At 33.8% G+C, this 14,438-nt stretch overlaps 1 protein-coding gene across 1 annotated transcript in view; it reads right to left on the reverse strand.

Moving 5' to 3' along the window:
* polrmt (polymerase (RNA) mitochondrial (DNA directed)) overlaps window positions 1-14,438 on the reverse strand; it is a 74,709-nt gene that overhangs the window by 48,265 nt on the left and 12,006 nt on the right. The window contains exons 5-6 of the mRNA XM_073844126.1: window positions 11,403-11,589; window positions 154-303 (exon numbers count right to left, since the gene is read on the reverse strand). Of these exons, the coding sequence (XP_073700227.1) occupies window positions 154-303; window positions 11,403-11,589 (337 nt within the window). The remainder of the gene's footprint in view (window positions 1-153; window positions 304-11,402; window positions 11,590-14,438) is intronic.

The following is a 14,438-nucleotide window of genomic DNA, read 5'->3' on the forward strand; positions in this document are numbered from 1 at the left end:
GAATGCACCAACACAATTTTAGACTTTTAGAATTTTTAGCCTAAAAACTGCTATATATTATGGGCTAGATTTCTAGACAACAGTGATACTTCTTACCTAAATGCAATAACCTCATGATTTTTCAAATCAAATCAGACAGTTGTGTTTTCGTACCATTTTGGCCATATTTTTGGTGACAGGTTTTAAGGTTTCCACTGAGTCAATAGTGATGGTAGTGGCCTTCTCCATAGCTAGCTGAAGACTGAACCGGTCCCGCAGTTCTTTCAAGCTGAAGTCCAGTTTAGGATATGTGGCGCCTTCCCTCTAAAACACACAAGATGGGAATCAAGTCAGTAAAACCATAAAGTAAATGCAAATCAAATGCACTTTGCTGTTTAGTTTAATAAAAGGAGAAATGTAATGGTAACACTTTACAATAAGGTTCATTAGTTAACATTAGTTAACCACATTAGTTAACATGAACTAATAATGAACTGCACTTATACAGCATTTATTAATCTGTGTTAATGTTCATTTCAACATTTACTAATACATTATTAAAATTTTGTTAACATTAGTTAATGCAGTGTGAACTAACATGAACAAACAATGAACAACTGTATTTCTGTTAACTAATGTTAAAATTAGTAACATTTGAGTGCAATTAGGAGATGTGATGTAACTTCGTCTGTTTCCCAACATTTTCAATCAGCTAAGCATGCCATTTCTGACCTGAAATTTCTGGGCATTGAAAGAGTTTTGTCTAAAAGGAGAGGTGGTGATTTGGACAAAAAACTGTTACAGAGAGAAACTTTTTGGATTTTTGAACTCAACAGTCTTTTCCCGAAAGGAATGAATGAAGAGATAAATTACTCATGTTTTTTGTAAGCATTTTATCCTTCTTCTTTTTTAGAGATAAACATTGTTAACTTTTTTTATGAAAAGAATTGTTTCTACCTGTTCTCTGTGTCTGGGCTGAAGCCCCTCCCACTGCACCTGTTACCTGTCTCCTGATTACCTACTCAGTATTAATTGATTGCATGTCTGATGTTGATTCAGTATGAGCATTGAGAATAGCTAGATGGCTGAAACGTCTGCTCTTGCTCCATTAAAACTATTGATTCTTTTTGTTGAAGACTTTGTCTAGTTTTTTCAGAGTGCGAACCATCTGTAGCTTCTTTCATATTTTATTGGGTTTCACGCACCTGGACTTACAATTAGCCTTCGTCTGAGCGCAACAATATTTCCTTGCCTTCTGTTAACTAATGTTAATAAAGATTAGTAAATACAGTAACAAATGTATTGATCATGGTTAGTTCATGTTAGTTAATACATTAACTAATGTTTAACTAATGAACCTTATTGTAAAGTGTTACCAATGTGATTATCTGAGATTCAAATATGGTTGTTTTAGTGCTATGTTTAAAAAAAAAAATCTAAGATTACAAGATTAAAGTCGTAATATTTTGAGAATAAAGTCTAAATAACGAGAATAAAGTTGAAATATTATGAGGATAAAGACTAAATACTACGAGAATAAAGTCGAAATAATGAGAATAAAGTCAAAATATGAGAATAAAGTCGAAGTACGAGAATAAAGTAGAAATTACGAGAATAAATTCGAAATACTACGAGAAAAAAGTTGAAATACCACGAGAATAAAGTCTAAATATTTTGAGAATAAAGTCGAAATAACGAGAATAAAGTCATATTATGAGAATAAAGTCGAAATGTTATGCGAATAAAGTCGAAATAACGAGAATAAAGTCGAAATAACGAGAATAAAGTCATTTTGAGAATAAAGTCGAAATGTTATGAGAATAAAGTCAAAATAACGAGAATAAAGTCATATTATGAAAATAAAGTTGAAATGTTATGAGAATAAAGTCGAAATAACGAGAATAAAGTCGAAATAACGAGAATAAAGTCATTATGAGAATAAAGTCGAAATGTTATGAGAATAAAGTCGAAATAACGAGAATAAAGTCATATTATGAAAATAAAGTTGAAATGTTATGAGAATGAAGTCGAAATAACGAGAATAAAGTCGAAATAACGAGAATAAAGTCATTATGAGAATAAAGTCGAAATAACGAGAATAAAGTCGAAATAACGAGAATAAAGTCATATTATGAAAATAAAGTTGAAATGTTATGAGAATAAAGTCGAAATAACGAGAATAAAGTCATTATGAGAATAAAGTCAAAATGTTATGAGAATAAAGTCGAAATAACGAGAATAAAGTCATATTATGAAAATAAAGTTGAAATGTTATGAGAATAAAGTCGAAATAACGAGAATAAAGTCATATTATGAAAATAAAGTTGAAATGTTATGAGAATAAAGTCGAAATAACGAGAATAAAGTCATATTATGAAAATAAAGTTGAAATGTTATGAGAATAAAGTCGAAATAACGAGAATAAAGTCGAAATAACGAGAATAAAGTACTTATGAGAATAAAGTCGAAATGTTATGAGAATAAAGTCAAAATAACGAGAATAAAGTCATATTATGAAAATAAAGTTGAAATGTTATGAGAATAAAGTCAAAATAACGAGAATAAAGTCATATTATGAAAATAAAGTTGAAATGTTATGAGAATAAAGTCGAAATAACGAGAATAAAGTCGAAATAACGAGAACAAAGTACTTATGAGAATAAAGTCGAAATGTTATGAGAATAAAGTCAAAATAACGAGAATAAAGTCATATTATGAAAATAAAGTTGAAATGTTATGAGAATAAAGTCGAAATAACGAGAATAAAGTCGAAATAACGAGAATAAAGTCATTATGAGAATAAAGTCGAAATGTTATGAGAATTAAGTCGAAATAACGAGAATAAAGTCATATTATGAGAATAAATTCGAAATGTTATGAAAATATAGTCGAAATGTTTTAAGAATAAAGTCAAAATGTTTTAAGAATAAAGTCAAAATTATGAAAATAAATTTGTAGCAATTACGAGATTAAAGTTATATTTTGAGAGTGTATTCTATATTATAAATGCAAATCAAATGCACTTTGCTGCTTAGTTTAATAAAAGGAGAAATGTAATTATCTGAGATTCAAATTTGGTTCTATTATCTCAGGGCTCAAAATTGCGACCGTTTTGGTCGCATATGCTCCCAAAATTTAAACTGCGCGACCTCAAATTATATTTGGGAGCGTTTGTGCGAGTGCGAGAAATTGTTGTGGTGCGACTTGGTTTCATTTCTTTACAAAACGTTCATTAGCCTAACTACTGTGATGTTTGATTGTGTAAAATTAAAAGGTCGCCACAATCTGCTTTTGAAGAAATATACTATATATCGTGCTACAGCGCACATTCTGTCAGATACAATTCTGGCGCCTCTGTCTTAATATACTGTACAACGCCGTACTGTATATTTTTTAATTATTGTAATAAACTGACATGTTAAACTGACAGTTTTACTATTAGCAATAACAGTAACTGATTGCATAATGTAAGATTTGCTTTACAGTTTTTTATTTATTTATTAGTAACAACTTATACAGTACTTATGACAGTGTTTTAGTGCGACGCTAAAACACTATGTTTAGTGCTGGCCGCTTAGACGCAACAATATTCACATAAATTCTGGAGACCTGCCAACTTCTCCCGTTGCTCTCAATATGGGCCTATGTATGCGCAATACAGGCTGTATTCTCAAAATATTATAACTTTAATTTCTGTAATTTAAACTCGAGAAACATTTCGACTTTATTCTCAAAACATTTCAAATTTATTCTCATAATATATATATATATATATATATATTAGGGCCGGGACTCGATTAAAAAAATTAATCTAATTAATCAGAGGCTTTGTAATTAATTAATCGAAATTAATCGCATTTTAATCGCATATAAATATTTGACCTGAGAACAGTGAGAAGTAAGTTTTTTCATATGGATTTTTAGTTACCATTGAATAATGACTGAATACATAAACTGAAGCAACAAAATATTGTTTATTTTTGTTCAACCAAGTCCAACAGACCAGTGCAATATTGCCATTAACTGTAGCAATAGGATACAGCGTTTCCCATAACGAAAACATTTATTTCAGTTAAAAAATAAATCCAAAACTCTCTATTTTAACATTTTGAACAATAGGGCTTTACAATCTTTTGCTATTTTTTTGTAAATAAATTATTGTGTTTTAATTTTTCTCATAATCAAATGAAAGCATAAACATTTATTTATTTTTAATCAAATGAAAAATAAACCTTTTTAATTTTTGGCAAACAAACAGAGGTTTTCTGTTAAAATCAATACATAATAATAAGTATTTTTTTCTACAATTAAGTGGTTAATCTTGTTATATTTATTTTTTATCATATATATTGTTTTTTGCCTATTTAAATAGGAATATTGCTCTGTTTCATGTTAAACCGTACTTTTATTTTGACAGGTTGCCGTGTGTAAAGTATGATATGATGCTAGTTTTCTCAAATGAAACGTTAAAAGTGACACTGACAGTAGCTTTGGAGATTGAGATCTGTTCATGTGAGATACAAATGCCAAAAATTAACGGGAGCATCACGCGTGCAGTGTAAAAAAACGCGTCTCTGCCATTCTAACATACAGAGGCAAACAGTGCAGGATTCATATTAAAACGGTCTTTTTGCATTTCAGTTTTCAGACACTAGTCCATATGGCGATTTGAATTAAGTGACAGACCAACTTTTGATTTATCAATCCAAAAATCGACGAATTTACGTGGCATTCCGCGCTATAGTAAATTCGGTTTTTATGAATGGAGTCCGCGATCCAGTCCGTTTTCTTGGAGGAGACATTGTAAACGCGCCCCCCTGAGATGATGGTACGGGAAACACTGGGATATTTAGAAATATACTAGCCTTCATTTCAGAAATTCAGGTACCCTATAGGTAGGTAGACCTTCTGTAAAAGCATTGAGGTGATACTTGAGGCTCGATGTCCTGCGGTGATATGCGCATTCTGTTAGTTGGTGCTCCAGTATAATTGGTCCGCCGCTGAAACTCATCCAGTGAGAAACGTTCCGCGGTGCAAAATTAAGTGCGATTAAAATGCGTTAAAAAAAATTAACGCGTTATTTTTGTGTAATTAATTAATCTAAATTAACGCGTTAAAGTCCCGGCCCTAATATATATATATATATATATATTTTTTTTTTTTACGTGCACTGGCGACTTCTCTCAATGCTCTCAATATGGGCCTATGCGTGGCCAATATAGGCTTTATTCTCAAAATATTATAACTTATTATAACTAAAATGCTATAACTCTAATTTCTGTGATTTAAACTCTCAAAACGTTGTGACTTTATTCTCTAAATAATCTTAGATTTTTTTTTGTGGCACTAAAACGCCGCCTTAAACATTGGTAATTTTACAATGTAAATTTGTAATACATTTTGAACAAATTTTAATTGTACTAAATTGACATTTTAAAATGACAGCCTAACAGAACTGACCAAGCAAACGATTGCATGATATTATAACATCTACTTTGCTCATTTTATTTATTACTGACAAAAGTATGATTATGCTTACTTCCTAATAAAAAATTTAATTCATTTAACACTTTAAGTAATTGTACTAAATAAATGTGTTAAACCGACAAACCCATTTTGCACTAATGGCGAAATATTATAACATCCTGGCACAGCCATTGAGATTTGTGTGTGTTTGTGCTGTTATTAGTCTACAAAATCATAATAGAGCTCAAGACGACTCGCAAAATAATGAGCGCTGAGAATCTCTCATCACCAGAGGCTCTAAGTTTAATATTACTGGCTCCTTATAACTGGATATGAAGGCTGAGAGGGTTTAAATCTCATTAGGATAAGCATAAAAAACGATCATTCATTTGACTGCCAATTACGGAGACTATTTACTTCAACCTTTCACAGGCTGCACACTTTGTTATGAGACCCGATCGAAAGAAGCCATTGCACTTTATAGCCCAATTAAGGAACCAAACATCATTACGTTTAAGTGCACTTATATATTTAAAAGAACCAAGTAAACTAGCAAGCTAAAACAACCATGTGAATGTCAAATGTCGAATGTATTTATCCAGTCTCGTAACTTCCACGTACGGCCAATTAAAATCCAATGAGTTTGAACAGTCCCACTCTCGCGGGTCTGGCCGGCAGCCAAATGTGCGGCTGCATAAAATACAAACTGTAAATACGGCATATATTATAGCAACAGTTTGCTAAGTGGTGCGGAGATTGTGTTAATGTGGGCTGTGCGTTGACATGTGCAGTCATTTATTATTCGAAGGGGGGCGTTGGCGGCCTGCACAGACATCTGGGAATTATCGCCAAACACATCATGGAAGGGCTGGGACAGAACAGGTCAGCCGGAGCGTTAATACTCGCAAGGAGAGAGCGACTGCTAAATCTGTCCTCAATAGAGATCACATGGACGCCGGCCAACGCAAGCACAAAGGTTGTGGAGGGATAAATCATGCCCATGGCGATGACACTACAGCCCAGCCAGGCAGAACATAAGATGCAGTGTTGTGTACGGCTCGGCAGAGGCCCATATTTCCACAGAGCCACAACCCTGACAGGGAGAAGCACGTGTGGTGACCTCAGTGTTAAAGGATGCGTCGTCCCAATCTTCAATGCTTTAGTGAGGCTGTGCGGATAAAGGATGCATTGGGAGGCAAGAAATGCCATTTATGGCAATGCAACTGTGTGAGGCACAAAAACCTTGTGCACTCAAGTCAAAGATACATTTCGAGAATCGGAAAGAGGTAAATGAGAATAACTGGCAGTATTTGATGACTAATTAATTGCCTTGATGAAACTTTTGTGATTTTTGAGATTGACAGTGTCCATTTTTTTCTTCTCAAGGCGAATCACGAACTAGGGTGACCTTATGTGCCCTTTTTCGTGGACAAGTCCTGGCCAGGATTTCTACATTGCCTATAATATCAAAGTTTTGGATTTGTTTTCATACTTGCTGAAAGCTGTGTTCAAATCGCTAAATTTACTGTTCAAGCATTACCTTCAGCAAGGTTGAAATAATAAAAAAAAAAAATAGAAATCCTGGCCAGGACGTGTCTAAGAAAAAGAGGACGTATTATTGTTTACCCCATCATCAAGTGAAATTGGTCAGTGGTCAGCAATGTTAATTATAACAATATTACAATGATTTTTTTAAAACATGAATAAAAGGAGTAGTTCACTTTCCGAACAGAAATGTACAGATAATGTACTCACCCTGTCCATCCAAGATATTCATGACTTTCTTTCTTCTGTAGTAAAGAAATTATGTTTTTTGAGGAAAACATTTCAGATTTTTTTCTCGATATAATGGACTTCTATGGTGCCTCCGAGTTTGAACTTCCAAAATGCAGTTTAAATGCAGCTTTAAAGGGCTCTAAATGACCCTAGCCAAGGAAGAAGGGTCTTATCTAGTGAAACGAATGGTTATTTTCCAAAAACATTTACAATTTATATACTTTTTAATTTCTACACAGAGTACACACAGAGCTAGACAAGACGAGCATTTGAGGTTAAATAGTACAGAAATTATAATTTTTTTTTAGAAAATAACCAATCGTTTTGCTAGATAAGACCTTTCTTTCCTCGGCTGTGATCGTTTAGAGCCCTTTGAAGCTGCATTTTGGAAGTTTAAACTTGGGGGCACCATAGAAGTCCATTATATGGAGAGAAATCCTGAATGTTTTCCTAAAAAAACAATTTCCTTACGACTGGAGAAAGAAAGACATGAACAGCTTGGATGACAAGTGAGTACATCTGTATTTTTTTGTTCTGAAAGTAAACTACTCCTTTAAGATTGTCTCTTAAAATAAAATTTAAATATTGAATTTACATATTTAAAAAAAAACATATTGAAAAAAACATAAAAAAGCAACATGCACACACACACACACACAAAATAAAAAAAAATGCCAGAAAACTTCTGCTTACAGTAAATTTGAAAACCCATAGCTACCTCAATGACCTAAATTTATCGTTAACAGTGTCAATCATTACGATAGTACTGCTATGAGTATCGTATGTCTGGCATGAGATCACAGTTTAGTTTTGGTAGGGCCCTTTGACCTCTGCGACGTGGAAAACATGGACGGAATTGCGGAATACAGGCATAAAAATGGATTTACTGTTTAACACAGAATGTCACGGAATTTGCCACATTTTGGATGAACAAATCAAAAGTAGGTCAGTACACATAAATTAAATCGCAATATGGATTATGCGTGGTTTCATTTACTACACACAAACTGAAGTGTGTGATGTACACAGTGTTTTTAGCCTCTGCTGCCTCTTTTCTATTCTGATTCTCTTTTATTAAAATTTAATGAAACAATTTAAATGGAATCCAGAAATTAATGAAAAACACAAATTAAAACTGATTTTGAATATACAATTATAAAATGTATTCCAAAGGGCCTTTGAACTTAAACATTAAATAAATATCTGTTAAATTGTGTACGTTTGATTATTTCAATTAATTAGACATGCTTTTTGCTTAAAAATTTTAATGTAACTATTAAAACAGGGTCTAGATCAATTTAAATAAAAAAAAACGGAATCCAGATTTAAACAGCAAAAATAGAATCTAGAAAAAAATTAAATGAAATTGGGAAAAATAAAACAGATTTAATAGGGCCATATTTTGGCCTCAGGACAGCAACTATGAACAATAAAGACTAAAAAAAACTACACAATTAAAAAAATAATAACAAAAGCAAATCACAACAATAATAATAAACTAATAAAACAAAATACAAGAAAAAGCACAACATAGCAAACCACAGAAAAGCAAAGTAAAACAACAAAGCAAAAAAAATAAATAAAAAACACCTGCAACAAAAACAGCACCATATAATGTTTACTAGTACTGTTATGCATATTGTATAGTCTGGTGTGAGATAAAATGAAATAACTACAAAAAATAAATACTAAACAAACAGATAAGGCAGCAAATCACAAAAAAGCCAAGTAAAACACAACAAAGCAAAACAAATTCTAACAAAACAAAACAACAACAAAAAAAATATCACACAAGAAAAGTTCTGCCAGTAACATATACTGTGTTTACTAGTACTGTAATGCATATTGTTTAGTCTGGAGTGAAATCACACTATTTTTTTGAATTTATCAGGACAACAAACCTAAATTATAAAAGGATGTTAAAAAAACGAAACAAAAAACAAATAAAACAAAGCATGCAAAAGCAAAACAGCAAATCAAAAAGTAAAACAACAAAGAAAAACTAATTCTAACAAAAAAGCAGAGCAAAAAAAACATCAAAACAAAACAAAAACATATAAAGAAAACTTCTGCCAGCACCATATTTAAACACAAATTCAGCCTGTTGGGCATCTCTAAAAAAGTTGGTTCCAGAGTTTCTTTACTGCTTTGTGTTAAGAGTTGCAGCATTTTCATCACAGACCTTCACATGACCCAGTTATTCTGTGCTTTCCAGGAAAGTTTCCATTCAAGGTGTTAGGCAGAGGGGTGTGGGTTACAAATGGGCTCGTGTGCACCTGCGGTAATGAATCAGTTGGGGAAAAAGGGGGATGGCGGGGAATTGGTTGTGGGGCAGTCTGGCCCAATAACACCCCCCTAGTGTGCCCAAAAATAGAGCGGGCACCTCTGTTTGAAGGAATTATATAGCAGATGACAGCTGACATGGTAGTGAAACTCGTCATTTTGACACACAAGACAAGTTCAGGCAGGTCTTTTAACGCTGACAGAGAAGACAGGTATATAGTTTTATGAAAAGCACCACCTGTTTTAATGGCACCAACCTCCACTTCAACTTCAATTTAGCAATGCAATTAACCTGTTTTACAACCTGTTCACTAACAATTCACAACGAGGGTTTAACACAAATGGTCATGTCTATATTTGAACAACCTTAATGTGAAGAGAAAGGACAATAAAGTGTTTTATGGGTTGTAAAATATGTGTAGTCAAAGGTGTTGGAACACCATAAACACAAAATGAAAACACAATAGACAGGACAAAATGAAACGTGACCCTGAACCACAAAACTAGTTTTAAGTAGCAATAGCCAAAAATACATTGTATGGGTCAAATTATATAATATTAAGTAAAGATCATGTTCCACTGTGACACTGAAGGAGTAGTGATGCTGAAAATTCAGCTTTGCATCACAGGAATAAATTCAATTTTAAAGTATATTAACATAAAAAACTACTATTTTAAATGGTAATAAGAATTCAGAATATTACAGTTTTTTCTGTATTTTAATCAAATAAACGCAGCCTTGATGGGCAGAAAAGACTAAGACATTAAAACTTACTATGTATTTATTTTAGGGCCGGGACTCGATTAAAAAATTTAATCTAATTAATTAGAGGCTTTGTAATTAATTAATCAAAATTAATCGCATTTTAATCGCATATAAATATTTGACCTGAGAACAGTGAGAATTAAGATTTTTACATGGATTTTTAGTATACCATTGAATAATGACTGAATACATAAGCTTAAGCAACAAAATATTTTAATTGTTAATAATTGTTTATTTTTGTTCAACCAAGTCCAACAGACCAATGCAATATTGCCATTAAGTGTAGCAAGAGGCACGTTCTTTAACAAGTCTTTCATGCCGAGAACTCTGCTCTTGTGTTTGCTTAATTATGCATTTAAACGTTAATGACCAAACCTATCATTATAAATGTTGCTGCACATGGAATATAACGCCGATAACATTTAAAAAATATTTTTTATCAGGTTACACACTGATTATTTATCACGTAAACCCCTTTCTCTACCTGTCCGTTGGTCGCGTATATCCTCCATGTTTGTAGTTTTTTAACACTTTTTATGCGTGTTTGTAGTTCTAATCGAATCCTCGTTCACGGCGCAGTGTGTTGCGGGCAATATTAGCTGTTAAGAGTGTGCATTGATCGTTAAGTAGTAGACCATCCGGGAATCTTTGGAATAATTTTTTAAACATACTACGATTTGGGACATGCAATACTATTTAGGACGGACGCAGCTTGTCTAAACGCTAGTTGGTGCTCCAGTATAATCGGTCCGCGGAATCTCATCCAGTAAGAAACGTTCCGCGGTGCAAAACTAAGTGCAATTAAAATGCGTTAAAAAATTTTAACGCGTTATTTTTGTGTAATTAATTAATCTAAATTAACGCGTTAAAGTCCCGGCCCTAATTTATTTATTTTAATAAAAACTACCTTTCAAAAGTTTAGAATAAGTAACTTTTTTAAAGAAATGTATTTGTTTATTTAGCAAGGATGTGATTAAATCACAGTTAATCAATTTGACAGCACTATTTCATAATATTACTATTTTCACCATATTTTGACCAAATAAATGCAGCCATGGTTAGACTTCTTTCAAAAACATATAATGAAAAAATATATATATAATAATAATATAACAATGTAATGTAACGGTACCTCTGCATAATACTGTTCTACCAATGGCAGGGAACAGACAGGTTGATCTTTGAATACATTTGGTTGGTATTCGGGTTGCACCAACTGGACGGCCCTCAGAACCAGATCTCTTTCATCCTTTTTAAACACACACTGCCTGAACACGTCATCCACGGTCAGGCCGTCCACTTCCATCTGCTGCAGACACCTGTGGACCAAAAAAAGAGATGATTATATTTCACAATAACATATTTGAGCTGAAGTATTTCTCTTCCAATAGCAGATAAACACAGCCTTGTTTTTTCAAATTCATTGCAATTAGACTACAGTTGAGGTCAAAAGTTTACATCCCCCTTTCGGAATCTGCAAAATGTTAATTATTTTACCAAAATAAGAGGGATCAGACAAAATGCATGTTATTGTTTATTTAGTACTGACCTGAATAAGATATTTTACATGAAAGATGTTCAGTTGTTCATGAGTCCCTTGTTTGTCCCAAACAGTTGAACTGCCTGCTGTTCTTCAGAAAAGTCCTTCGGGTCCCACAAATCCAGCATTTTTGTGTATACCATTTTCAACAATCACTGTATGATTTTGAGATTGATCTTTTCACACTGAGGACAACTAAGGGACTCATATGCAACTATTACAGAACGCTCACTGATGCTCCAGAAGAAAAAAACTGCATTAAGAGCCAGGGTATGAAAACTTTTTGAATTTAAAGGTTAGTGTAAATTTAACTTATTTTGTATTCTGGGAAACATGTAACTTCTTCTGTAGCCTCTGAAGGGCAGTACTAAATGAAAAAAATGTAGGCAAAATAAGAAAAATGTACACATCTCCATTCTGTTTCCAAAAGTTTTCACCCCCAACTCTTAATGCATTGTTTTTCCTTCTGAAGCATCAGTGAGCGTTGGAACCTTCTGTAATAGTTGCATATGAGCCCCTTGGTTGTCCTCAGTGTGAAAAGATGGATCTCAAAATCATACAGTCATTGTTGGAAAGGATTCAAATACACAAAAATGCTGGAAAACCAGAATTTGTGGGACCTGAAGGATTTTTCTGAAGAACAACGGGCAGTTTAACTCTTCAGGTCAGTACTAACTAACAGTAACATGCATTTTGTATGATCCTTCTCATTTTGGTGAAATACAGATTCTGAAAGGGGGTGTAAACTTTTGACCTCAACTGTAAATTCCCAGATGAAGCCATTTGTGTTTTAAAAATGACTTTGATAATCCGACGATGGATGGGAAAGGCCTTAATGAGAACACTTCCACGACCGCAGCACCTGGGCTCACGGTGCTGAGACTGGCGGGGTGTCGGAGTGGAATATCAAATATTTGCATTGACACGAAGCGCCTTCGAACAGAACGTTCTGCTCCCTCCGGTAGTGGGTGTCAGATAGGCCACTGCCATATGTCCAAGAATTACAAGGCCGTGTTTATTCGAACAGAAAAAGTGTGAATAAAGTCAGAGCCCCACGCAGCTGGACTGCTCACTGTTGATGTAGAGCTATGTTCCTGTCGTGGACAGAATACAAATTACAGCACTCTGGAAGGGAGAACGAGAGTCCCTGCCAAAGAGAATAAGGAAGGAATAGTTGACGACAGACTACCAAACTAATTGAGAAAAAAAAAAGTTCATCCAAAAAATGAACATTTGCTGAACATTTAATCATCTTCAGGCCATCCAAGATGTAGATGAGCTGGTTTCTCGATCAAACAGATTTGGATTAAGCATTACATTACTTCCTCACCAATTAATGTAAATGGGTGCCATCAGAATGAGAGTCCAAAAAGCTGATATAAACATCGCAATAATCCACACAACTCCACACCATCAACTAATGTCTTGTAAAAATGAAAATCTGCATGTTTGCAAGAAACAAATCCATCACACAACTTCAAAAGTCTATAATCTATAGTCTATAATCCTTAGTAATGCTTGCTCCATTGAAAAAGTCCATCCCCTTTTGTCCTCTCACATCAAAATCCACCAACATATTCATTTAGAACTGTTTTCGCTTGTAAACTGTGCTTGATCTATGCAGATTTCTCTCCTGATTCAGACAAGATGACGTTTTCACTAGAGAGAGCCATACAATTTGGAATATGGACTTGCATTTTAGCTGGAAGCAACAGTTTGAAGTTAAAGTGATAGTTCACCTAAAAATTTAAAATTACAAATGAAACCATCCTAGGTGACTTTATCCTTTCAGACAAATACAATCAGAGTTCTATTAAAAAATGTCCTGGCTCTTCCAAGCTTGATAATGGCAGTGAATGGCTGTTGAGATCAATAAAGTGCATCCATCTATCATAAAAAGTACTCCACACCGCTTTGGGGGTTAATAAAGTACTTATGAATCGAATCGATGCGTTTACGAAAAAAATATCCATGTTTAATACTTTATAAACCATAATCTCTGGCTTCTGGTAACTGTTGAACATGTGAGAGAGAGTGGTGTTCCAGCAGATGATGTAAGACGCAAAACTGACGAACATGGAAGTGTAGTGGAGAGATCAAAACAACACACCGGTCAGGAATTAAAAGTTCAAAATGAGGATTTGTAAATAAAAATGTGAGAGGATTTTGATATAAACCAAGAGGAGACTGTTTTCCTTTGCTGTAAACAAAATTTGGTTTTCGCGAGACTAGCAAACTCTCACCAGAGCTTACGTCATGCCTACGTTCTACGTCATTCGTTGGACTGCCGTTCTCTTGTGAATGCGCGGAAACCAGAGATGACCGTTTATGACGTTTTTATAAACAGATATTTTACTTACAAAACCGCATTGATTCGCTTCAGAAGGGCTATTAACCTCCCCGAGCCTTGTGGAGTACTTTTCATGATGGATTTACGCACTTTATTGGACTTCAAAATCTCAACACCCATTCACTGCCATTATAAAGCTTAAAAGAGCCAGGACATTGTTTAAATGAACTCAAATTGTATTCATCTCAAAGAAGAAAGTCATATACACCTAGTAGTTTTCATTCTTGGGTGAACTACCCCTTCTAAAACTTAACGATAGATTTTATTACAGACACTCA

This window comes from Garra rufa, chromosome 7, assembly GCF_049309525.1.
Source record: "Garra rufa chromosome 7, GarRuf1.0, whole genome shotgun sequence".
Taxonomy (NCBI): Eukaryota; Metazoa; Chordata; class Actinopteri; order Cypriniformes; family Cyprinidae; genus Garra; species Garra rufa.